The sequence below is a fragment of the Tyto alba genome, unplaced genomic scaffold (genome assembly GCF_018691265.1).
Source record: "Tyto alba isolate M040663 unplaced genomic scaffold, T.alba_DEE_v4.0 Super-Scaffold_6, whole genome shotgun sequence".
NCBI classification, from domain to species: domain Eukaryota; kingdom Metazoa; phylum Chordata; class Aves; order Strigiformes; family Tytonidae; genus Tyto; species Tyto alba.
Genome location: NW_024881327.1, coordinates 30544839 through 30569300, shown reverse-complemented (window position 1 = coordinate 30569300; position 24462 = coordinate 30544839). Strand labels below are relative to the sequence as shown.

At 40.8% G+C, this 24462-nt stretch overlaps 2 protein-coding genes across 5 annotated transcripts in view; one reads left to right on the top strand and one right to left on the bottom strand.

The window, feature by feature from the left end:
• Window positions 1–4735, top strand: part of WDR19 (WD repeat domain 19) — a 46724-nt gene extending 41989 nt beyond the window's left edge. For all 4 annotated transcript variants that reach the window (XR_006166995.1, XM_042807598.1, XM_042807597.1 and 1 more), the window contains 4 exons: window positions 373–496; window positions 2347–2423; window positions 3104–3224; window positions 4000–4735. Coding sequence is in view for 3 of the 4 variants with exons in the window: in XM_042807598.1 (XP_042663532.1) it covers window positions 373–496; window positions 2347–2423; window positions 3104–3218 (316 nt within the window). In the remaining variant the exon portion in view is untranslated. The remainder of the gene's footprint in view (window positions 1–372; window positions 497–2346; window positions 2424–3103; window positions 3225–3999) is intronic.
• The window catches only part of RFC1 (replication factor C subunit 1), a 42822-nt gene continuing 22925 nt past the window's right edge, over window positions 4566–24462 (bottom strand). The window contains exons 5-25 of the mRNA XM_032998980.2: window positions 22811–23043; window positions 22017–22091; window positions 20035–20112; window positions 19089–19176; window positions 18701–18996; window positions 17477–17584; window positions 16772–16951; window positions 16327–16431; window positions 14871–15267; window positions 13831–13940; window positions 12153–12267; window positions 11596–11684; window positions 10413–10550; window positions 9868–9963; window positions 9591–9689; window positions 8996–9150; window positions 8758–8875; window positions 7644–7789; window positions 6965–7178; window positions 5743–5934; window positions 4566–5123 (exon numbers count right to left, since the gene is read on the bottom strand). Coding sequence (XP_032854871.2) covers window positions 5028–5123; window positions 5743–5934; window positions 6965–7178; window positions 7644–7789; window positions 8758–8875; window positions 8996–9150; window positions 9591–9689; window positions 9868–9963; window positions 10413–10550; window positions 11596–11684; window positions 12153–12267; window positions 13831–13940; window positions 14871–15267; window positions 16327–16431; window positions 16772–16951; window positions 17477–17584; window positions 18701–18996; window positions 19089–19176; window positions 20035–20112; window positions 22017–22091; window positions 22811–23043 — 3128 coding nt within the window. The 3' untranslated portion in view covers window positions 4566–5027. The remainder of the gene's footprint in view (window positions 5124–5742; window positions 5935–6964; window positions 7179–7643; window positions 7790–8757; window positions 8876–8995; window positions 9151–9590; window positions 9690–9867; window positions 9964–10412; window positions 10551–11595; window positions 11685–12152; window positions 12268–13830; window positions 13941–14870; window positions 15268–16326; window positions 16432–16771; window positions 16952–17476; window positions 17585–18700; window positions 18997–19088; window positions 19177–20034; window positions 20113–22016; window positions 22092–22810; window positions 23044–24462) is intronic.

Here is a 24462-nt window from a genome sequence, read left to right as displayed (position 1 = left end):
GTTACTTCGGTTCTTTGCGGTCACTCCTGCCACAGGATAACGGTGAAACAGAGAAACCACAGCTTTATATTCTAGGCATATAAACTGTGAGTTTTGAAAGCTTTCAAAGAATGATGATCTGTTACAGCTTTAAAAAGGTTGTATTGTTTCAAATTAGATGGAAAATGACCTCTTTTTGGATTTTACATAATTGTGACAAACCTTGGGCGATAGTTAAAAGGAATTGTCTGGTAGAATATAGAATAGCAACTGGAAGCCATGCAGATAACTCCATGGAAGAACGCTTGCTAAATACCAAAGGCATTTGTAAAACATCTTTGTTCAAGCTCCAAGTGCTTGAGGTTTTTATTCACATTTGTATCTTACTTCTAGACGTCCAGACACAACAGAGACAGAAGAGCCAGCGACAGCCTGTCCACACTGTGCGTTCCAGCTCCCAGAGTGTGAACTTCTGTGTCCCGGCTGCAAAAACAATCTCCCCTACTGTATCGCAACTGTGAGTGTCTGCTGTTTTCTGCACCGTCAGAACCAAACACAAAGCCTTTCTTCTCAAAATAAGTTCATCTGAACGTCTTTGGTTTGCCAGTAAATTCAAGCTAGATGTTTCTGCGGGTTGGTTTGCTGGGTTTGGTTGTTTCCAAGCTGTTACCAAGTAAGTAAAAAACATTCCTGTTGTCTTTAGCTATCCTAGAGTGTCCTTAGTAGCCACCTGCAAGCTGCAGGCACTTAAAGGTGACGGTAAAATCACGAAGCAGTTCTGGGAGCCTTCAGCTTCCTGAGGAGGCAGCTGTGCACCGGGCACACGCGGCACAGGCGCGGGGTGCTGTGGGTGCCCCTGGGAGAACGGCCAGAGAGGAGGCGCTGCTGGTGCCGGTGCCCTCCTGCGCCAGGGCTCGGGGCAGTAACAGCGGAGGGAAGGGCCCCCGTCTCCTCCCGTGTACGGCAGCTTGGGAGGGCACAGCCCTCCTCCTCCCCCGAACTCCAGGCTGCCAAGACTTCAAGTGAAAGGAAGATGTTTTTAAACAAAAACAAAACAAAACAAACAACAAAAACACCCACCAGAAACCCCACTTCAAAAACCTGTTTTGGGGAACGCCCAGAATGTAACAGAATTTTTAGGCACTTCCAGGTAAAGTAATGGTTCAGCCAGGGACCGACCGCAGCATTTCTTACATTACCGACCCTTACAGAAGTGAGAAGTTGTAACGTTTTTGTCTCAGGATACTTCAGAATGTACTGAAAAGGTAGGGATGGGGTGCATTTCCCAGTGGAAGAGCCGCGCATCCCACTGGTACCAGCATCAGTACAGACTCTTTAGCTACTGTATAACTGACGCTTTATTTTTTCCTAGATCCAAGCGATTTGTCACACTAGAACTACAGAAAAATCAAATCTTACTTGAGCAGGAATCAAATGGTGGAGTTAATGTTCTTTATTAAAACTAAAGGATTGTTACAAAAAAATATTAATAGCAATTTTCTATCTGTTTGCTCTATTGTTTTAGCAGAGTAAGATGACCAGTGTATTTTAGAAGTATTGTCTTAAGGAAAAAAACGAAGGCTTTTAACTACAGCTTTATAAGCCAAATATAACATACCTAGTCATGTGTATTTCATATCACTTATTTAGGTTCCATCTTGGTTATAGCTCATTTACATCACAGGTATTTGTAACATCATTAGAAGTGCAGCACTTCCAAATATCTTATGATAGTCAGTGTCAAAACAGTCTGCTGTTGCATATCCTGTCAGCGCATGGATCTCTCAACGTAGTTCAAGGTGCTGTTGCATTTTTATAGTATTAAAAATGTACATATGAATTTTCTCTATCAAAAGCAAATTAGTACAGCACCCTAAAAAAGCAGAACTCATTTCTGTTGAAAGAGGTGAGTTCCAAGCAGTCCCTGTGCTCACAGACTCAACAGTGTTGAATGCCACCTCCTGGGCTCAGGTGATGGCGCTTTGGGGACATTTTTTGAATGACAGATGCAACACTGAAAATCCCAGCGGATTTACGTACATCTCTAGACATTGATCTACAGCTAACAGTCTAGAGTTGACAAACTAAAAGAATTTTTTAAAGTTATAATTCAATACATTCTTAGATTTCTTTTTTAAGAGGAATGCAAATTATAATGAAAACACTGTATCTCGTTGAAAGCGTCTTCTCTCATTACCAAATTTACACAGTAATCAAACTACAGTTTAACACAGTTTGGGGTTTTCAATTCCTCAAGATCTTTCGAAGTCAGTTGCTGAGACTTTCTCACAACAAGAGGTACAAACCTCAGTGCCCGGGGTACGAGGGCAGCACTTGCCATTTCATTACCTGCACTTTTGCACGCAGGGGCGACACATGGTACGGGATGACTGGACAGTCTGCCCACACTGTGACTTTCCTGCCCTCTACTCGGAATTCAAAAGGTAAGTTGGGATTTTTGTGCTACTGCAGGATTCCAGCGTTTGTTCGTATTTTAGCAAACTGCTTCATTTGGTGCTAAACTGTGTAACAGCTGGGAGGGAAGGGTGGAAGAGGAATCCCCCTTACTTGGTAGTTTCATGTAATGTACTCACAGAACATCGCTTCAGTGTCGACCAAAAACTACGATAACGGAGGAACTGTGCCAGAGACACGGGGCTCCAACGGGAACAGGAATGAAAATGGAGGGGTGGGGGTGTAAGTTCTCAGGCTCCTCCCAGGAAGGCAGCCTGATAGGGGGGCTGGGGGGCACCCCAGGCACAGCAGCAGTCACCAAAGCAAACAAAATACACAGCGTCGGGTACGGACTGGGGCAGCACTAATCACCTCTGTCAGGAGCAGGGAAGCTGCACAAACCCAGGTTCTAGCCCAAACTCCTCTGCCAAATTTTCCTCATGCCCATGCAAACAGCATCAGTCTTCCTGGTGAGGTGGTTGTTCTAAAAGGTTAAAAACAAACAGACCAACCCTCACTCCACCTAGGCAGAAGCAGCCCTTGCTCCGGCCTGTATTTGTTACAGAGCACAGGTCAGAACTTTGCTCTAATGTTTTCTGCCTCAGGCCCAGCTGTTCCTTTGAAAAACGTTGAAATCCTTATTTGACCAGTCACCCTTCTTTTAAAACAGCATGTTGCAGACTGAAAACGTATGTCCAATGTGTTCTGAAAGGATTAACGTCGTTCATCTTAAGAAAATAAATGATTGCACACAGTACCTCAGACCAGAAGATGGGGACCAATAAATTCAGGTATGTGCTAGAGCCTGTATTTTTACTTAACAGGGCTCATTCCAGAGAACATCAGGTGTTTTTCCCAGCGAGGGAAATGCCGTAACTCAGAGCCTGGGGCTGTGCCTCAGGTCACCAAGACCCAGCCGTGCCCTCAGGCCTGCCAACACCAATAGATTTTGCTGCTGCAACTAACCTGGTGGCTACATCAGTCCAGTTGTGAGGCTTTAAACCAGGTTACTTCTACGATCACACCATCATCGGCACCACGTTCTGGTTTGAAACTGGTCCTGAGCACCAGTTGTGCTTTAGTGACAGAGAAATCTCAGCATCATCAAATCCACCTGCAGATCTGCCAACTAAGTGTAGGAAGAGAGAGATGCTACCTGGAGGGAGCAGATCTAAGAAAACACAGGTTATGTGATCTCAGCTTCTGGGGTTATCGGCCTAGAATAGATCACAGGATAACAGCCACAGAGTATTGGCTTGAAAGACTCATAGTTCTAAGAATGAGACTGTCTATACCACACACTTAAGAGTCCAAGACTTACGGATTTGTTAAAGAAACGGTAACTGAAAGTGAGTTAACAAAGTTCCTCATTAATTTTGACATCTGCACCCCTTATGTGAAAACTTAACTGTAGGTCAAAGTAACACACAAGGAGTATTATATATACACCACAATAACCTTGAGGTTTGTTAGGGGTTTTTTTTTTTCTGATCTGAGAAAACCTTGTAGTTTGCATCACAGAACTGCTGTCTTGGGAGACGACTAACCTGCTCTGTTTATTTTCAGAACTGCCTGCGTTGTCTGGCACGCAGCAAGGACAGCTCCATCACTGCATTAAATCCTAGTGGGGAAAAGACATGTAATAACCACCACCATGTCACTTCTATTTTGTGATAGTCTGTAAATATTTACCTTTTGATAAATTTTGTACTTTGATTTATTATAGTAATAAAAAAACTGATTGATAATTCTTACCAAGCAAAATTTGCATTTTATCTACGCCAAAGCCAAACCAAGGGGCGTTCTGGGTTACGGGAGTGGCAAAGCAGCCAGCCCAGTGTTCTCTTTTTCAACATCAGTTCTGAACATTTATCACTATTTTCTATTAAACATTTCTTACCTTTAATGAACACCAGAAGGGAATACTTAACAATACAGCTCATACAAGCACAGGCTCCTCACATTTTGGAACTCAATCCCTCACTGGTTTCTGTGTCTCTAACTGACCAAAAGAGAAGTTGTAGGAAAAGAATAACACCAGAGCCTGTACTGAAGGAAAACCCAAACCTTGGAAGCAAAGAGAGGGAGACAGACAGAACACTTCACGAACTTAACCAAAACTTTAAAAAGGCTCCTGTGAAACATTTTATTGTCATTTTATACACTGCTTAATTTCTATAATGTACAAATACGCAATTTTGGTTTGGGGGGGGGGGGGGGGTTGCATCATGGATTATTTACAAGAGTTCAGCAGAATATCAGGGCATTTATTAAAGAAAAAAAAAAAAAAAACAAAAAAAAACTCCTAGGAAGACTTAGCATAAATTCCAAGTAACAAAGCATCCCACTTTCATGGTATTCATGCACCCCCCTGTTTGTTGCACAAGGGTATTTATATGTGGTAATGCTGTAGCACGTTAGGAGTGAGTAAGTAGGGCGTGGCATAGTGTGAGTACAGCAGCTACCTCACCTCTATGAGAGGAGCATTTTCAACGCACTGGTTCTACCTTCCCGGCTCCAGCACTGGATCTGTTTCATGTTCCAGCCAGACGTTAGATAAGCAAAGCTGCATTCAAAGCAAGATTTTATTCTGTTTAACGCCTTGTTTTATCTTTTCTTTTCCCTTCTTTTTTTGTTGTTTCTTCATTTTTCTCTCTTTTGGGCAGCTTGGAAGACTTCACCTTTTTTTGCTACAAACAGAATATACAGTTTAAAATCCAACTGCAACCTGACAAAAGCCTAAGTCAAAACACAGTCAGTGGTAAAAGAAAAATCCACCTCTTCTCTTGCCCTCCCCTTTCAGGTTTCTCTTCTCTTGCCCTCCCCTTTCAGGTTTCTCTTCTCTTGCCCTCCCCTTTCAGGTTTCTCTTCTCTTGCCCTCCCCTTTCAGGTTTCTCTTCTCTTGCCCTCCCCTTTCAGGTTTCTCTTCTCTTGCCCTCCCCTTTCAGGTTTCTCTTCTCTTGCCCTCCCCTTTCAGGTTTCTCTTCTCTTGCCCTCCCCTTTCAGGTCCCCAACCGCAGGCCAAGGCCCAAGGCTGCTCCACCCCCAGCCCCCCCCCGGGAGCTGGGTGCAGTGTGCCCCAGTTCACAGTGACGCCTCGCTTTGGTCCAACATTCAGGCAGAAGACCAGGGATGGAAATTACTTAAGACTTTTTCACAATACTACTAGTTAGGAATTTAAAAGTGAGAGATGAAGTATTCTGTATTTACTTTTTTTTTTTTTTTTTAATTCACACGTTGCAAGTCCCAGAAAGGTAACTAAGAGGCAAGTTTAGTGTGGTAGTTTAACACTGCAGAAACTTAAGTCACCTTAATCATTGCATCACTTTCAACAGTATCTTGCTCATCCTCATCAGACTGGATGTCTTCCACATTCAAGTCTTCATTCAGTTCTAAGGTCGCCACAGAGCCCGACTGCCTTTTAGATGCCTTGACTGAATTAAGTGAATATGGAGTCAGATGTGCCTCCTTGTTGTAGGCCCGCGTAAAGGCTGATTTGACCTGTTAGGTTGGAAGGAAATGCTATCAGCGTCAGCTTAGGAACTGCAGGTTGTTAGCTAACCAGCTCTCAGCTGGAGAGGCCACATCATCTTTCCTTTGGGAAGACGTAACCAAAGGTACGTAGAAGAGGACGCTATCTCAGAAGGACACAGAAAGCACTTAAGAGCTGTACACTGAAGGCTCATTTTAAGTGAGTCCAACACAACCCTCAGGCAGAGGGTGCATCTTCAGATGCTTCTCACTTAGGCCTCCAATAATTTCAGCACTGTTCCGCTGCCACCCAATCCAAGTCACTCACACCAGAGCCGCCCGCCCTCGGCAGCACCGACCACCTGCCACATCAGGGCAGCAGAGACTTTTCTCCTTCCCCGAGCACCGGGCCTGGGCTGGGGGAGATCACCTTCAGCCCTCACACCTGCCTTGTCTGTAGCAGGGCCCTGAGCTTCCGCTCACGTTGTACCCGCCAAGGGTCCCAGCCACTGAGGCCGACTAGCCGGATCCCGGAGGAGCGGCACACCGAGCGCCCCCGCTCCAGCAGCTCAGTCTGACCGGGCTGTGAAAGGGGCCAGCTGCAGGCCAGCCCCCGAATCCCCCCGCCCGCACCCCGACAGGTGCAGCTGTGCCTCCCTCCTCCTCTGCACGGCGGTAAGGACGGCAGTGCTGTGCACCAAGGTGACGCAGCCCACAGCCAGGAGCTCGCAGAAAGGCACCGGCTTGCCCCGGCCCTTCGGTGTTCCCCTTCCACCCCCCGGCACAGCCGACTCCCAGGGATCCTTCACACCAGGAACAACAGGGGTAAGGCAAGACTGCTGAACCAAGCACAGCCCGACCAGCTGGTAGGACATACCCCTAAAACCTTCAGTAGTATGTCTGACAGCCGATTTAAAGACCACCATTGATTAAATTATGGTTAATAAAATTACTCTTTCGCAGCTGCACCAACTTCAAGCACATCCATACCACAGCTGCTATTTTAGGATTTCCTCCTAAAGATATGGAAAAAGGGGAAAAACTCACTAGTGATTTTTACCTTGGGATCCAGCTTTGAAAACGGACTGGGTTTGCCTCCCCATGTGCTTATTTCCATTATATTGTCAACATCTTCTTTCATCAAGCAGTAAGAGTCCATAAATGTTATAGCTTCTTGTACGCCATCTGCTCCAAAGTCTTTCAAGGGCTGGACAAGCGCATCCCGCAAATACGACAAATACTCCATATTTACTGTCCTCTTGCACACCTGGGTCCTTTGTCAAAGGGGAAGGAGTAAGTAAATCTGTACAACCACCACCACTCACTTGTAAACACAAGCAACCCGTAGGTAGGCCCTCAGCGAATGAATAACCAGCTGCCTTAAGAGTGAAGTGCCAGTTGCAGTGGGCCACTCCTTTTGCCGTACCCCCAGCAGGGATCACCCAGCACGAGGGGTCCCGACACCGACCGCTCTGGGGAAAACACGTCCCTGACTGAGAAACAACTTCAGGGGGAAAAAAAACAAAAGTCACAGTACTTCCGACTTACACTGCTAGTGTTTGCAGTCTGACTGCTGTCCAGGTTAAGTGCTAAGGTGTCACCAACACCACACGAGGATATTCACAGAATATACTCTTAAGTTTGCACCAAGCATGGCAGGGAACTAACGGGAGGTAGTGACCCACCCGAGAACTAAATATCCGTGTCGATATAAGCCAGAAGAGGAATGTCAGTAGTACCTGAGACTCATGTGCATTGCCAGTTCTTGAACGATACGATCGTGTTTGCCTGTGGATGAAAATTTCCCCAGCCAGCTGGGAAAGACAGGAAACTGGGACATGTAACCTCTCATCAGCTCCCCAGGGAGAACACTTGCATAAATAGCCTGCAAAAGTAACACACATGCCAAACGCAAGCCACGGTGAATTAGTCTCACTGACACCATGACATGCTGCCCTACTTGTCACGTGAAAGGGGGGGTCAGTACAGCTCCACAGCGGAAACAGCTCATTTTAAGAGAACTCTTTCTTGATTGCTTGTTTCTGTTCGACCCCTTTTAGGTTACAGCTTCATCTCTTGTACAACCCTATTTGTTACAATGCTCTAAAATATCTGTGAAATTACCTGGGTTAAAAGCCATTAAAAATAAAAAGGTGGAAAATAAAAAAAAAAAAAAAAAAAGCCGCCTGTTTGTTTCTCATTTTAGAGTGCAGTCAGACAACCAGCTGACTTCACACAGACAAGCGCTGCAGTCTCCAGCGGATGGGCCGGGTGAAGGAGACATTTCCGAAACCACCACGCAGCTACAGAAGCTCAGCTAGGCAAGTTCCTAAGCAATGTATCTGTTTGAACCTGCACCAAGCAGGGGCAGGGACTAGATGACCTCCCAGAGGTCCCTTCCAACTTCATCTACAGTACATTCTCTGATGCCAGTCAATCCTCTAAGCACAAGACTTGACAATGTTTCAGTATCATTAAAAGAAGTGCAGTGACAAAGCTTCGGTCCTCTGTGCTTTGGGAGAAATACTGGCCTGGGGAGAGGCTGGCATAGGAAGCACAGAAATAAAACTGAGCAGGCTGGTAACTGCACGTCAGAGGCGATACGTGCCACGTGCTCCTGTGCTTCATAAAGAAGGGTCAAGCTTTTCCAAGTTTCAGACGACTTAATTTCATGATACAGCCTAGGTTCAACAATATGAATATGGGAACTACTCTATTCACCAGCAGAACAGAGAATACTACGTGAAGTATGAACTATACAGGTCATAAATTACCCTGAAACATCCATTTCAAGGGATCAGCTTTTTACACTGGACACCCATAAAGCACATAAAAGGAGTGTCAAGTGCTCACCTGTGTTGGAAGAAGGTTCCAGTTTTGCTTGCTACGAATCTGTTTGTCCACTATGTCACCATCACATATACTGTCAGCTGCTCTACTCAAGAGCACCAAGTGCTTCTTCAGATTTCCTCTGGAAAAAAAAAAACAAGAGCTGACTGTATTACAAAGCAGAAGTATCCAGACAGGTTTTAGTCTAGCTTTACTCCCCGACACAAAAGCCTGTGTCAGTTTAGGGTATGGAATAACTCACCCAGCAGCGGCTGGTTTCACATGCACATAGTTCTCCTGGACAAACAGAGGTGCTAGGGAATAATCATGGAAGAAAAGATCCGACTTGTCTATAAGAGACATACGAGAAGCCTCCTCTCCAGAAGCAAAAACCTTCCGGACAACATCAAAAGGGCCCTAAGTAAATGACATTTCAAGAAGTCAGTGGGTTGCAGGTCAACACAAACAGTAAGCTACAGCACAGTATCGTCAAGATCACTGCAGCAATGGTACCCAGCGATATCTGGACCCATCAGTACAAGTTCAGTGTTCAGTATTTCCTTCCTAGCACTTCACCAGTTTCAAGAATTGAGTTTTACTGCTGCTAGTATGAGCGTTATCTCCTAAATACAGGACTCGGGATGAGGAATGTGAGCTTCATAATTGCATCTTATGTAAGAGACCAGTTCGTCACAATATACCCTCAGTCCTGGACACACTGCTCTTCAACTCTCTGCGGCAAGTTTGAGAGCTCCCTGCACCTTGGTTATCAGTGCTTTAGTTCAGAAGATGCTTACAAAGCCTAGCGATTATATCAGAATATGACAGTAAAAGCCAATCCAGTATTTTACACTTACCAGTTTGATATCCTTTTTGGCTCTGCTGGCATCTGTTTTAGCCTCATCGTAAGTCAATGATTTATCTTTTGCACACCACATATTAAGATTATGTAAAACCTAAGGAACAGAATTGATAATTTGGTAGCATAAGAAGATTTAAATGGAAGACTCAAGCAGAGAACAGCCTTATCCCAACACATAAAAATAATAATATTGTTCAAATACTACATTGAAGTCAAGGATTTGTATGCAACACTAATCTCTGAATGGACACTGGTGCTGAATTGGCACTTACCTGCCTGATGTCCTGGTTTGCTGCCAGGATTATCTCTTGCATAGCAGGTGGTGGAATTTTTAACCCTTCTTTAAATGCAACAGACATCATGGCACCCTGTAATACACACAATTGAGAAACTGTCACTAGAGAATTCCTGTGAATTTCTCCTACAGAACACACTGACGTGTCTATGAAAGAGAGTTACCATAGTTTTCTAGTATTTTTAAAGCATGTATAACTTACATTTTCTCTCATAAATACGAGTCATCCCTTGTCATTGGTGTAAAAAAAAAAAAAAAAAAAAAAAGTGCATGATGATTTTAAAAAAAGAATATCTTTGGATATATACACTTAAGATAGACTTCTAAATCTGAAAGGCTTTGCTTTTCAAAATGGGTCATGAATTTTTGTTCCCAGAGAATGGAGTATCTCAGAGTTATTGACTGAGGTGATCCATTAAGCTTTAAAAAGTGGTGCTTCCAATCCTGTATAAATTCTGCCACACGCAGACAGAAGTTACTGATGGTAATTCAGTGCAGCCCATACAGCCACAGCCCTCCTACCTTAATCTGTTCTAGACGAGGTCTCTGAAAACGAAGATCAAAACAGTAGTGGACCAAGGAGCGAATTTTAGGATGGTTTCGATCATTACACATACAGATGATGGGTATCTTTGTGTGTCTAATCAAACCAATCAACTCCTGTGATTTAAACACATCACAACAATTACAACAGATACCTCAGAGAATGTTTAAAATGTCACACCAAGCACCATTAGTCCCTGCCTTAAATCAGATCCTTGACAGATGCAAGTCTATAAAACTCCTCCTACTGTAATCACATTTGCACACAGTGAAAACCGAGCCCTTCTCCTACTTTTTCCACTTACTGTTCTATTCAGCTCCAATAAATGGGCCGTCTACACACTTCCAGCAATCATGTTTAGAGCATTCTTCATGAAGCAATTAAGATCAACAGGCTGGAGTAGAGCTGTCCCCCTGCAGAAATAGATTCAATTGTCCAAAGGCCAATTTGACCTGGCCTATGCCCAGAGGGACCACACATCTTTCTCACTGCACCCTGCCACGAACAGCGAAGCAGCAGGAAGTAGGAAGATCAGCTCTTCCCCTTCGGAAGAGCTCAACCCTGAGGCTTCAGCATTATTATGCTTACCAGAATAAACTTGGCCTGTTCTAATGAAAGTGGAATTCAGTTCAATTTCATATACCTGAAATGGAAATGCCTGCACCTGTGCTAAAGATCTGTGTGCCCTTTCTTGTTAAAGTACTGCACGTGACCATAGGAAATCTTCAGGAGCTAAAACTGGAGCTGCTAAGGAGAACAAAGTATAATATGACCTATGCCACGTTGTTTATTCAGTGTTACTGCCTGCTGAAGAGAGCAACTGTCCCAGTCAGATTACAAACCTTCCACTGCAGGTACATGTCAGCTGCAGAGACCTGAGGATAAATTCACCTGTCCAGGAATAAACATTTAAAGTGCACATGTCCAAGTCCATTGCTCCGGGTTTTTTTTTTTACAGCAGTATTTTTTTTTCCCCCCCCTCTACCAATGCGTAATTCTTACACAAAAGACAGACTTCTAAAGTAGGTCAAATAAACTGTGCCCTACAGAGAGTTTCTATGGACCATGGGTTGAGGTCAGCAGACTGACTTGAAATATTTTGTGCAGTATATGGTATGCACTCTTAGCAATGGCATTAGCTAGTAACTATAGCAGTTTCACCTGAATCCCTCCTCTGTCTTCATTGCCTGCCATACCATCCACTTCATCCATGATCAATACATGTTTCCCGCTAACTGATGAGGATGTGCCTGAAAATGAATATGGACAAGAAAATGAGATGGGAACAAAATAGGGTCTTGCTCAAGAGTTTTACCCAATGCTTTATAGGTTAGGTAAGCCCATCCTAGACAACTGAGGTGGTGGTGAACCTCTCACTCTGCCACTTGATCACACAAACCTATGTTCACAGAACAGAACTGACTATAACCTCGTGTAACCTTCCAAGAAAGAAATCCCATGCAACAGAAGAGCAACTGCAGAGTTCTTGAGTAGTTTCTGCAGATTAACAACTGATTCTACTGGCAGCAGGATTTAAGTCTACAATTGTAGATGAAATAAAACAGCTTGCTAAATTAAGTCATCCCTAGTAGAGCTGGATCCCTCCACGTGATGAACAAGTTAAATTCCTATCACTGTTGTGTGGTAATGGAGCTCTGTCCCTCCTGTAACCAGACTCAGCGCAACAAAAATCCTCCTTCCAACAGCAACAGACATACCAGAACAGAAGTCTTTGATGCTGGTGTTGTTAAGTGATTCAGCAACTACTTCCTTTAGACTGTTCTTACTGCGGGTGTCACTGGCATTCAGCTCCACATAGCTATACCCCAATTCCTAGTCCAAACACACAAAATATGAGAACACAGATCAGTGAAAGAACATACACATACTCAGAATTAGAAACAGTATTTCAGAGTTCCAGAAGAAAGCTCTTACAAGATCATTTTCACATATAATTTGTGGCTTTGATTCCCTTCTCCCCTCATACTCCTTTTCTCTTTCTCTTGCACTCCGTAAGTATTTATAACCAGACATGGAACAGATATACCCAAAAGAGAATTTTTTTTTTTTAAAGTGTGGGCCAAGGGGGGAAGTCAATAGCACAGATTTAGTTCTGAAGGCTTAACAGAACTGCCACCAGGGATACAAACAGAACTATGAGCCAAGGCTGGCTAAGCTCCAGGGTACTTCCAGTTGTATATCAAATTCTTACACACAGTCAGGACAAGAAACATGCCACTCCGAAAGCTGAAGGAAAGAGAAGCTTATAACTATTTAGCAGCTAGGAAACGGATTACTCCCACACTTCAGAACAGGGCTGGGCTGCATGTCAGCCCCTGAAAGAACTGAACCCAGATGCTCCTTTATCAGCAAACTCCCCTGCCAGGGGCATGCCACAGCGCAGCAGTGAGCTGCACACAGCCTTGTTCTTGCAGCTTGAACAGCCCAGTTTTGTTGACTACTCCTGTGGAGCACAGTGAAATCCTCTGCAGAGACCCGAGGCAGCTGTGAGCGAGCTAGGCTGGAAACCAGCCGCAGCAAAGACCATGCTAGCGCAGAAATGAGCCCAAGTCAGCACAACCAGCTTTTCTGCAGGTCTAGTTTTGGGCGCGGCATCAGCTTGTTGGCACAAAGCTCTAGGACAGGCAGGCAGGGGAGAGTGGGAGTTACTCCATACAACTCAGTATTTGATGTAAGTAATCATTCCTTCCCAGCACAAAGATAAGACAGCTGACAATAGTTCTCATACCTTCCAGGCTGGTAGCATCATATTCTAAAAAAGTTCTTGCAAGTCAAAGAAGAATAAAAACAATCTGTAACTTGATACGATGACACTATTAATAAGTTAGCTTTAATGGCATTTGACGGTACAATACGGAGCTCTTGGCTGATTCTCCTGGCACAGTTAGTGGAACGCAGTGTTCCAGCTAAGTTAGGAAAAACTAATTTCTAAGTTCAGATTTAGAAATGGACACGTAGCCCTGTCAACTTGTCTCATCCTAGAGTAGTATTTGAATTTAAGATGAGTCTGGGAAAGGTATCTTTGTTAGATATATATAAAAAACATGACCAAGTCTGTCATAGAAACCTCCAAAAATCTTGCCAGAATTCAACATCCTGGGATATGTTCAATATCCCGGGATATGCTTCATCTCAATATAACAGAAAGAAATGCAGACACCCATTGCTACATTCTTGCCTCAGGCCTGATAAAGGTATCTAAAAACAGCCACATATTTTCACCCTGATCCCTGATCCCTGTTCTGATCAGGTGGAACTAAGCTGGGAGCAGCCCCTGGTCATTTATGGGATATCCACCTGCACCCTGCATCAGTATCCAGATACAGATCAATATATAACAAGAAGTGCTGGGAACAGCTGTTAGTATGAACTCACCTTACAAACCAAGGAAGCTGTAGTAGTTTTACCAACTCCAGGTGGACCAGAAAGTAATGCTGCTTTAAAACCAGTAACATCATCTTTGCCTCCAGGTTTATTGGGCTTTGCTATAAAAGAAAATTCCTGGTTTTACCTGGGTACGTATTACAAACCAAACTGCATACTTCTAAAGATATCAAACATCACTGGAGTTTTTCCTCATTTAAGGCCTGATATGAATATCAAAAAAAGGCGTATGCATCTGCATCCTAACCATTCGGGGGAAAGCAACTTAGACCATCTTAGTTTAAGACTCGCAGTGATTTTAAACTGCAAGATAGAAGAAGTGCTATTAATGTAATACAACTATACCAGCAATTTCCTCGCAACCGCATCATCAGAAAAAAAACAAAACACACACACCAAAATGCTCCAAACAAACCAAACCAAACCCCAAACACACCACACAGAAAAACCTCACCACCCACTATAGTTGGAGTGAAAATTAAATGCTATTTTAAAACACAGGAAAAACTGCCTATAGGATGACACACTACGCATGACATGGGTTACTTGTCAGGCCAGGACCTTTAACAATTCCTCTCTTCCCCACGCATGACAGCAACCCTTTAGCCAGGTTGATCCCCTGGACTTTCACCACATGTACAGACAGGTCAGGACCGGCCAACATTTCTCTTGCTGAAAGAATTCAACAGCCTGAATGTGAGGCCATTTTTATAAATGTTACCGCTAAGTTATTTTGGCTTCTTTTGGAAACAGCTGACACTTAGAAAACTTCCACAAGACTTAAAAAAATATTTTCAGACAGTTTTCTGTTCTGTTTTGGTTTTTTTTTTGGAGGGAGGGGGGGAGGTGTAAGTGAGCAACAACAACAAAAAAACCCTAAGGCTCAACTGATGCTAAAAATGCAGCCGACTGCAGCCTCATTCACACTTTCTAGAGTTGCTCTGCTATCTCAAAGGCCCTTATCAGTCTGTGGAACCAAGCAGTGTAACTATCATGGAAGAGCACAGAGAAAAGTTAACCGCGCTGGTCACCTTGTCCATCTTCCGAGGTGTTCTTGTGCCAGTTTCTGAGCCATCGGAGCAGTTTATTGGCGCAGCTTTGCTCACCCTGCTGTCCAATTATTGCCTTAAGAGATACAGGCTTGTATTTATCTACCCATAGCAATCTCTCTGTTCCATCTTCGGTAATCCCGGAAACCAAGCTCCCCTTAGGTCTTGGGGCTTCCTGGCTCTCTCCAGTCTGGCACTTAAAGTCCATAAGCTTTCGAACAGCAGCGGTTTCTTTCTTGACAGATTTGACGGTGTCTCCTTTTTCAGGAGTAGACTTATATTTTTTATTATCAGCTGCCTTTTTGAAGGGGCTAAAATTCCTTTTTCCAGTTTCAGCTTTCTGTGGTGTCTTTTTAGGTCTTGACTCCACTTTCTTTGCCTTAGGAAAATAAAGGTAAGAAAATTAAAGGGAACTTTCAAAAAATCCATACAGCAAATAAACATGCTGTCTTTGAACACATGTACAGGAGGACTGTTCATGAAAGTACCAAAACTTATTATTGATAAAAACAAGCTTCAAGAGCAGATAAAGAAATATTTATCTCTGAAAAATAACCACTGTTAAACTTGATGCCACCCGGTTCTGTAGCACAACCCACAAAAGAGGCAGGAAATGTTCTGTTTATTCCAAGAGCAGTCCCCTTACTGAAAACCCAAATCATCATTAAAAAAAATAATGCAAAACAGATGACTATCAGGCTGGAACAAATAGGCCAGACACACATGAAGCTCCTATAAAGCAACACTTCCAGAAAGCGTTCAGCCGAAAATAATTCAAAGGAAGCTTGGAGTTGCTTTTCCTTAAGACACCAATATTATCTTTACATGCAACAAATCCATGTCTAGCCACATCAGAAGTACCAGAGCAATGGCTATACTGATTGCACAACATGCTAGAGCTAACAGAGATTTTAATAACATTTTATCCACCACTACACATTAAATCTAAACGTGCATAAAAGTTGTTACTGTTTTTACAGTATTCCCTGAAAAATTTACCTTTAATATTATTAGTTCAAGTACCACATACAGACAAAATCTGTTATTATATACACATGGGTTTACATATAGTTGTCCTATGTTTACAGTAGAGTTTTATATTGGGCCTGTCTGGGTACCACACAATAACAGTCACAATTACATGTTTCAAAGAACAAATACTCAAAGTTTAAAATTTAAACCATCTAAGGAGATACAATTACCCCCTCAGTCAGATACCTAAAACACAGAATAATGTCAGAGTATAAAAACGAAAGGTGGGAAAATGAAACCCCATAGCTCCCAAGTAGAAGTCTTAAATATAGAATTTTCACTTTCAATACTTTTAACCTTAAAGGTCAAACTGACAATCGTAGGGTTACTGTTACTGGCACAAAAGACCAAAACTCCTTTCAATTAAAAACAAACAAAAAACCCCCTAAGTTTATAATAAACAAACCTCTGTTTCAGCTGCCAGCTCATATTTGGACTTTTTGCCTGGCATAGTTCGAATAAGATCAAACAGGCCATCCTCATCAATAACTTTTGTCCCTAAAGTTGATGCCTGGAGCAAAAGAAAGAATTAAAAGTAAAGTCAAGTTAGGAGTTACCTAATTCACTTCAAGGTGCTTTCCAGTGAAGACTATATTTAGGAACAACAACAAAAAGGGGTTTTATACACATATATATGCACACATACATACAGATACATACATATGTATATATGTGCGCGTGTGCGTATACACGTATAAATAAAACCAAAACAAATCCCTAAAACATGAAGCAACTTTTCCCTTTTGACATCCACTTTATTGGTAGTACTGCCTCCTTTTGGCAGAGATACTGAAAACCAGGTTAGCTATGAACGATTCAGTCTCACTTCGCCCCAGCACAGGAACACTCACCTTTTCACATTTAGACTGGCCACAGTCTCGCCCCACCACCAGATAGTTTGTTTTTTTGCTGACATTGCCAGTTACTTTTCCTCCGTAACGTTCAATCAGAGACTTGGCCTCGTCTCTTTCAATACACTCCAGAACGCCTGTAATTACGAACGTCAGGCCTTCCAAGCAGTTATCAGCTCCCTGAGAACCAGAGCATTGCAGAAAATGCCATTACCTGATACAATTCTACCAAATACCTCCTCACCATAAGCTTTTTTTAAACACCCTACCATGACAAGTACCCTATGAAACTTTAAAAATAAGCCTATCATACCTAGCTAGGTAATAGTTCTGAAAGTTCAAAAGCCATTCAAAGGAACAGCTTCCAATAAGACTTCACACATTGTTTGCTTGACCAATCGTACCCATTAGCACTCTGCTTCAAGCACAGCATGTCAGTCAAATGAGTGAGTCTCCAACTTTAAGACCAGTACCTATTTTTCATCGCAACTTCATAAAGCAAGTACTGAATTTAATTTCTTAGTGTATTTCCTTACGTTTAATCACTGCTTTGCATTACAATTTAGCTTTTTCCAATACAGACTTCCTATTTGAAAAAAAATACTAGTTTTTAAACAGTTTAGTTGATACTTGTTAGATCACTTGTAACTAAGTCCATGATACACTCCACTTGTAAATACAGAACTATGCTCTAGCCAAAGTTACCTGAGGTATCTCTTTGGATCCCAGTGCTTTTGGACCCTCGCGATTAAGGAAGCTTCGGTAGGCTTGATAATTGATTCTCTTCTTTTCAGAGTCCTCAGGACTTACAGACTTGGACAGGAAAGGGAAAAAAAAATAAATTAATGTAAATACTACACATAAAACCAACAACAAACAAGCATCACAGTTAAAGACACTTTTTCTTTGGTGTCTAAAAATATGTTCTAATGCCTGTTTTAACCTATTAACATGCAATACCAAAGCTTGCTCTGGTTTGGTGCTTGTGTTTTAGGGTATTTTTTGTTGTTCTTTTCAAAAAGATTACAAAAACCTTACCTGAGAGTTTAAAAAATAAGTACGCATTGTTTATTGTCAAGTTTCTGTAGAATCATCTGTATTCCACATGTACATGCTCACTTAATAAATTGTTGCTTTAAATTTACAGTCTGTTTTATTTCAGAATGGTGATTAGGTATAGACAAGAACTACGCTTACGTAAAGTCTACTTTATAGTGTTTCTACTTCAAGAGACACTGAAGCTTTTTAATCACTAAAAAATTATTTAAAATTCACCTCCAAAAAAACTGCAGGCTCTCCCTCCCAATTACAACTGTTTGTTAAGTGTCAAAATGGGATATTTTGTACTTTATGATTAAAAAGTATGGTTTAAGGTTGCAAATAACTGCCAGTGTGTTCAATAATTACAGAATCAGTTAAGAGAAAATTAAATTATATTACTAAATAATTTTTCAATCATAAGAAATATACTTCAGAAAGAGGAGACGAGGCGGGAAGGAAGGGGGGGAAAAAAAAAAAAATCAAACAATGCCATTTATCATTCTAACATCAGTATAGATCCACAAGGTCACCATGCTCATATGAACAGTAAGCTTTCACTCACTAGGCAAATGTCAGATTTCCTGCATTCTGCATTTTTTCAGTAAAGTTAAATGTGAAAAAGCATTGAACTGATTCTGCAGCGAACAGGTATACCTTGATGAGAACTAAAGAACTCTCCGTTGTTTAATGCATTTAATTTACACTTTTCCAGTTAATTTTTTTCCCCCTGTATTTTTACAATTGCTAGGAACTTAAAGCCCTACCAGAATTCAAATTCTTAAAAATTGTCCAGAATATTCAAAGTACCAAGTTACAAACAATAATAAATGGAAACTATTTTCGTGAAAACTCCACCAAGACAACTAAATTCATTTTGACAACTCCTACCTCAGTCTTCTTGGGAGAAATTTTCTCCTTCTTTGGTGTTGCCTTCTCCTTCCTTGAAGAAGTTTTTTCTTTTGATACTAAACTTTGAGCACCTCTTTCCTCTTCAGCAATCTCTTCTTTTTGTTTCAGAGACAAAAGCTTAGAGCTGGGTTTGCACGGCGAGGTCTCATCCATCAACTCTCTTGATATTTTATCAGATGATTGTGGGGATAAACGAGAGCCTTTTGAATGTTCAGATTTAGTTTGCTGTTTTGCAGTGCAATTCTTTGCTTCACCTGCTGAGTTTGTTGCTTTCACTTGAAAGGAGGCAGGAGGACAGCATGTATGTAAGAATGTGCCTCATTAATCTTATGAATTGGTGAAATGTTTTCTGTATTTCGTGTCCTACCTTTTTCTGACTGCTTATATCTTTCCATCACATTAGGACTGCTCTTGACGCTCAATACTGTTTGCTCCCCTTCTGAATCTTTCCGAGCCTAAATAAACACACAATGCCAGAGTCAGAGATGTACATCCTGAGCTACCATTAAGTCCAGATCCCCGAGTTTCCCTACTGTTAAGTACAACAGACTGAATAACATCTAACAAAAGCTGATCCTTACCACAGGTCAGGATACAATCTCTATCAAAGGCAGGCAGATGAGCAAATTCTGCACTCAGTCATGCACATAAATTCTTTAAGTCAAAGGCCAGACAAACTTCCAGGTTACAGTAAATTTTTATTTTAATTGGTTTACTGATGAGTCTAGAAGTGCTAATACTTGCTATATTCAAATTAGCAATCCTAAATTCTAGGAGCCTTGATGCAACCCAGCAAATATTTTCCTGTGCCTTACACCACAAGCTATTAAAACTGGGAAGATTCCCACCACCGGGGTTAGTCTCCAAAATCTCAAGATCCCTGCTTGCCCCTTCTCTCAAAGCAAGAAGAGTATTCTCCTCCTTCCTTTTTCTCCCATCACTTCTCACCAATTTGTGCCATTGACTCATTTTACTTGAGCTGGCCCTCCTAAACCAACGGAGCTATAGCTGATCATAAGTGTGAATCTTCAGCAACACATTTCATTCAATTAGAACTAGTATTTAAAATCCCATTTCAACAGAAGTTAGCACAAAGATACAATGATGTCTGCTGTCTGATTAGATTATGAAGGACACTATTTACTGAGTGAGGAAAATCCAGGAGAAAAGTACGAAACGTGACTTATTTTCGTGCAAACACTTTCTTGCTGTTTTTAATGCATTTGTATGGAAGCCTCAAAACAAAGATGTTAGATGTCTAAAGTACATTCCCAATGCAATTTCTAAAAACTGAGGTTTAAAAAGTATTCAACCTTTTTCTTCTGTGGTGTTTCATCCAACATCGCCAAAGTTTTAGCAAATTCTTCATCTTCATGCAGCTGTCTCTCCAGCTGAAAGAAGAAAAAAAAATTTTTTAGGTTCATGTCTGACAAGTTTCAATTCTACTGTAATTTTTTAAAACTATTTGCTGTTCAAGACAAAAAGGTTATCTAAAAAAAGATAGCACTGAGCTGGAAAAAGCACACCAGACACCTAAATTTCTGAAAATAGCACTGAAAAATTACCTGTTTCCCCCAAAGAGAGAGACTGAAGTCTAGTGAGAAAAGTAGAGTTTGGATTTGTTGCATTAGAAACATTAATAAGACTGTATAATCTGTTTTCAAAGAGGTTTTCTGTTCCTTCATATTTTTTAGTGTTGTCTATCCTTTTCATTTAATAAACAATCAAAACTTGAAAGCAGGATCTCACAACCCTCAGCTTGTACTAAGACACAACCTGTTGGCTTTAGAAAACTTCTGGAAGCAGATCCGAAAGTAGGAACAATGTCTGTTAAGTATTACAGTGTCTCAATAATTAATGTTTTATTCTCATTTACCACTAGCAACATATCACATGAAAAAAAGTCTGGCAGCTTTGGAGAATTTAACTACTGCCCTCAGCCCAGCCCTTGTTGCCAGTTCTGCTTACTTTATGGAAACAAATACACTTTAATTTCTTAATATTTCTACTTACACAACTTATTTTCTTTGACAGAAGAACCAGTAAGAACAAACTTTGCACATGGAATCTGAGAAAGTTATTTCTTAATTGTAAAGAACAAAGCCAGGTTGGTTTCATTTTTATTTACCTAACAAAATACATGTGACATCTACAGTGATAACTGATCATCAAGTTACCTTTTCTATTCAATACGGATCCTTGGGGAAAACTTTTTCTATTCCTGAATAATGTATATTGTTGCCAATAAATACTGGCCACTGTTTTAACAAAAAACAACAAAAATCTTCTCATCATTGTCTTAAGTCCAACATGCCACATTATAAGATTCAAACAGATGACACTACAAAACCAACATGACATCGGCATTATTTTTATGCGCCCGTAACAACAAAATGCATCTACCCTGTGTACACTGAGAAAGGGGAAGGGCAATGACTACCAAACTCAAATCAGACCGAGGCAACAATACATCTGAAATAAAGTACATGCCTTTGATGATACATATAGACAGTGAGAGAGTTACAGTAAGATCAGTTCAAATGAAAGACAACAACTTGTTTTTCCTGCCAGGTCGTTTAACTTTCTAACAGATTAAAGCTAGACTCATCACAGCTCTTGGAAGGTCAAGGATGAGACTGTTTTGCATGTATGATATATTTATTTCAAATGATATTATTACCAATATATGCAAAATGAATTGATTTTTCCAAAAGAAAGTAAATATGTGTGATAGATGTACCTTTTACTCATATTAGCACTAATTCAATCAGGAAAGTTTAACACACACATGCAAGGGTCATTCACAGTTTTCTCAACTATAAGAAAACTCAGATGACAAGTGAAACAAATCATGGATGGCAATGGCTTTTAATTTTTCACTGCAGGGAATGGGTAATAAAAAAAAAAAAAAAAAAAAAAACAACAACCACACAACTCAAAAAAAACACACCACACAAAACCAAAAAAGCAAAAACATGAGGAAGCAGAAAGAGAATTCTGTGTGAAAAGCAAGATTACTATAGACACATCAACTCATCAACTGCACAGATGAATAAAGCCAGGATAGACAAAAAATAGATTAAGTGAGATGTTCCATTCACGTAACTGAAATAATGTCCATCAAAATAACTGCATGACTGTGTTTGCACATATGTGCAGGAGTTAAGTATACAGATTAATTTTATTACTTACTTATAGCATACATGGAAAGCCTATCTTAATTTCTGAAGCAAAAACGATTTTAAGTTAAACAAACTGCTCTTGGCATAGAGCAGCAAATTTATAGAGCTTTTACCTCTGAATCCTCTTCAAGCTGTAGTTGCCTAGCAATGGCCTCATCATCCAGTGTGCTGTCTCTGCTTTGTGAAGGCTATATTTGAGAAAAAAAAAAAAGACCAACAGTTCCATTTCCCTAATACTGTGTAAATTATAGTAATATCTGTACTGATTCATTTTGTGTACTTCTATAAAAGGACTGAGAATAAGACATGCATTTTATTCCTAGCTCACTTAAACACTATTAAACAAGGCTGTTTTCACGAGATTTTACTATTCAAAACACAACCATGCTATAATATAAATATCTCATTTCTTCAAACAATGCTGAACATCTCTGAAGTCATCACAGTTGGCCGCCTTGAAAGAGAAATCAATAACTACTTTGTGAATTTTTAATTTCCTCCATACTTTATTTGGTGCTTTATTATTCCATGAAGGTATGTTCCATAAAGCCTGGGGAAACAACCTCCTTCCTCTCTCTCCTGCCCTCTGTCACTAACTATAAGCTATCCCATCCACTCATAAATCTCAGAAAACTACTTAAAATTACGAAAAGTCACTTGAGAAGAAGGGACAGAAAATACTACTTTCAACTTCGTGCTATCTCTTCAAACCTGGAAATGCTACTCTAAACTTGCATTTGAGGACTTGATATGCCTGCACATGTCATCAGAACTGAACTCGGGTGGTCATTAGAGAGTCACATTAAGTAGGACAAGCAGTTAAGTACCTCCTTGCAGCCATTAAACTGGCCATTTTGATCTGCTATCAGACACATGAGCAGCCTAAAGGAACATCATCAGTACTTACTTCTTTCCTTTTACTTGCTACCAGTTTCTTTTCTGATCGTTGTACACTGTTTGTCCCAAAGTAATCAGCTGCTGAGGTGAGAGTCTGTTTCACTGGAGATAATGGTTTGCTTTTAGCTCGCGCTTTTACATCTTCCTTTTTCACTGTAGCTGTTCCTGGACAACTGATCGCTGATGTCCCATTCTCCTTCGGTTTCAGGGAAATTCTTTTATTGACAAAGTCATCTTCTTCATCTAAACATGAAAAGTATTCTATTACTTCTGGTACATGGAACTTAAGTTCTTATAATGGACTGTTAAAAGAACTATTTTCACAGATTACATCAACTCACATCCTAAGAAACTATTACAGGCATTTAGAAGTTATATGAAAAAAAGTCTGAGTTTCGTAACACACAGTATTTAGCATTTTTGACAGTATAGCTCAAGTCTGAATAGACTGCGTACTAAAATCATGACACAAAATCTGTTACTTATATTCATGCATTACCTCTCATTTAGAGACCTTCTCAAAGAATGCCTTCCCTTGTTACACAGGGAAGATGATAAACAGAAAATCTAGGTCACTGAAATTTGAACCTTCTCCTTAATGTAACACCAAATTGAACAGCACGACTCTTTCTTCACACAAAATGTGAAGTACAAAGCTACATTTGTTTTATTACTTTACAGTATTCATTAACAGAGCAGCTAATATAGGCTTTGTAGACTTGTTTATTCTTAATAATCTCTCAATATTACAATACAAACCAGGAGAAAATATTAGAACACTGTATTTACAAAAAGCTTCTTGAATAAGCTTAGTAGTTATTTTTAAAGTACTGCTCACAGCTTTTGAATGTTTTAGTAGAAGTTCTTTAACACCATTTTTTACTTTTTCTCCTTTAGTCAGAGATTCTATGAGCTATTCCACATCCTCTATGTCTCTGCACTTAATCACACTCTCCTTCCAGTACAGCCAAAACCATCTCAAAGAAAGGCAGCCAATTCACAGAACACAGAAATCAGACAAGAGGTCAGCATACAAAACAGATTTTTCAGTTTAAAAGGAGGAGAAGTGGCATACAGAGTCTCATTAAAAATTAAGCCCGTAGACCACTGAACAAAAGCTCCATCTTTCCTTTTAGGACTCTCCTATAATCACCAAGACATGGTCTTCCCAGCAATGAAAAAGAAAAAGAGTGTTTGATGGCCATTTATTCATTCTGAATCCAGTCAATCAACAAAAAAAGATTACCAAGGACTTAAAAGAGTTTTGTGTCACGTCATGAAGTCTTACCAACTGTTATACAAATGAAACCCTATCACCGAAGCATACAAAAACCTACAGGTATCACTGCCAGATGGCTAGACTAATATGACAGCACAGAAGACAAACATCACTGGACAAACTTCTTGATTAACGATAAAAGCACTTTCTTGTGCAAACTCTTCTAAACACTCAAAAGTGTGCATGGGCTAATAAGCAAACGGCAAAAAGATCCCCAAAATGAACACCAGACACAGAAGGAATAAAGCGCAAAGACTTGAGAGGAACAGAAACGGAAGCAGTCTCATTTGCATGCCTCTAACTGAAGTCTGGTTTTGCTTCTCTCAAAATAGAAATGTTTCAGACACTCCCCTCAACATATCATAAACAGAGAACATTCTAAA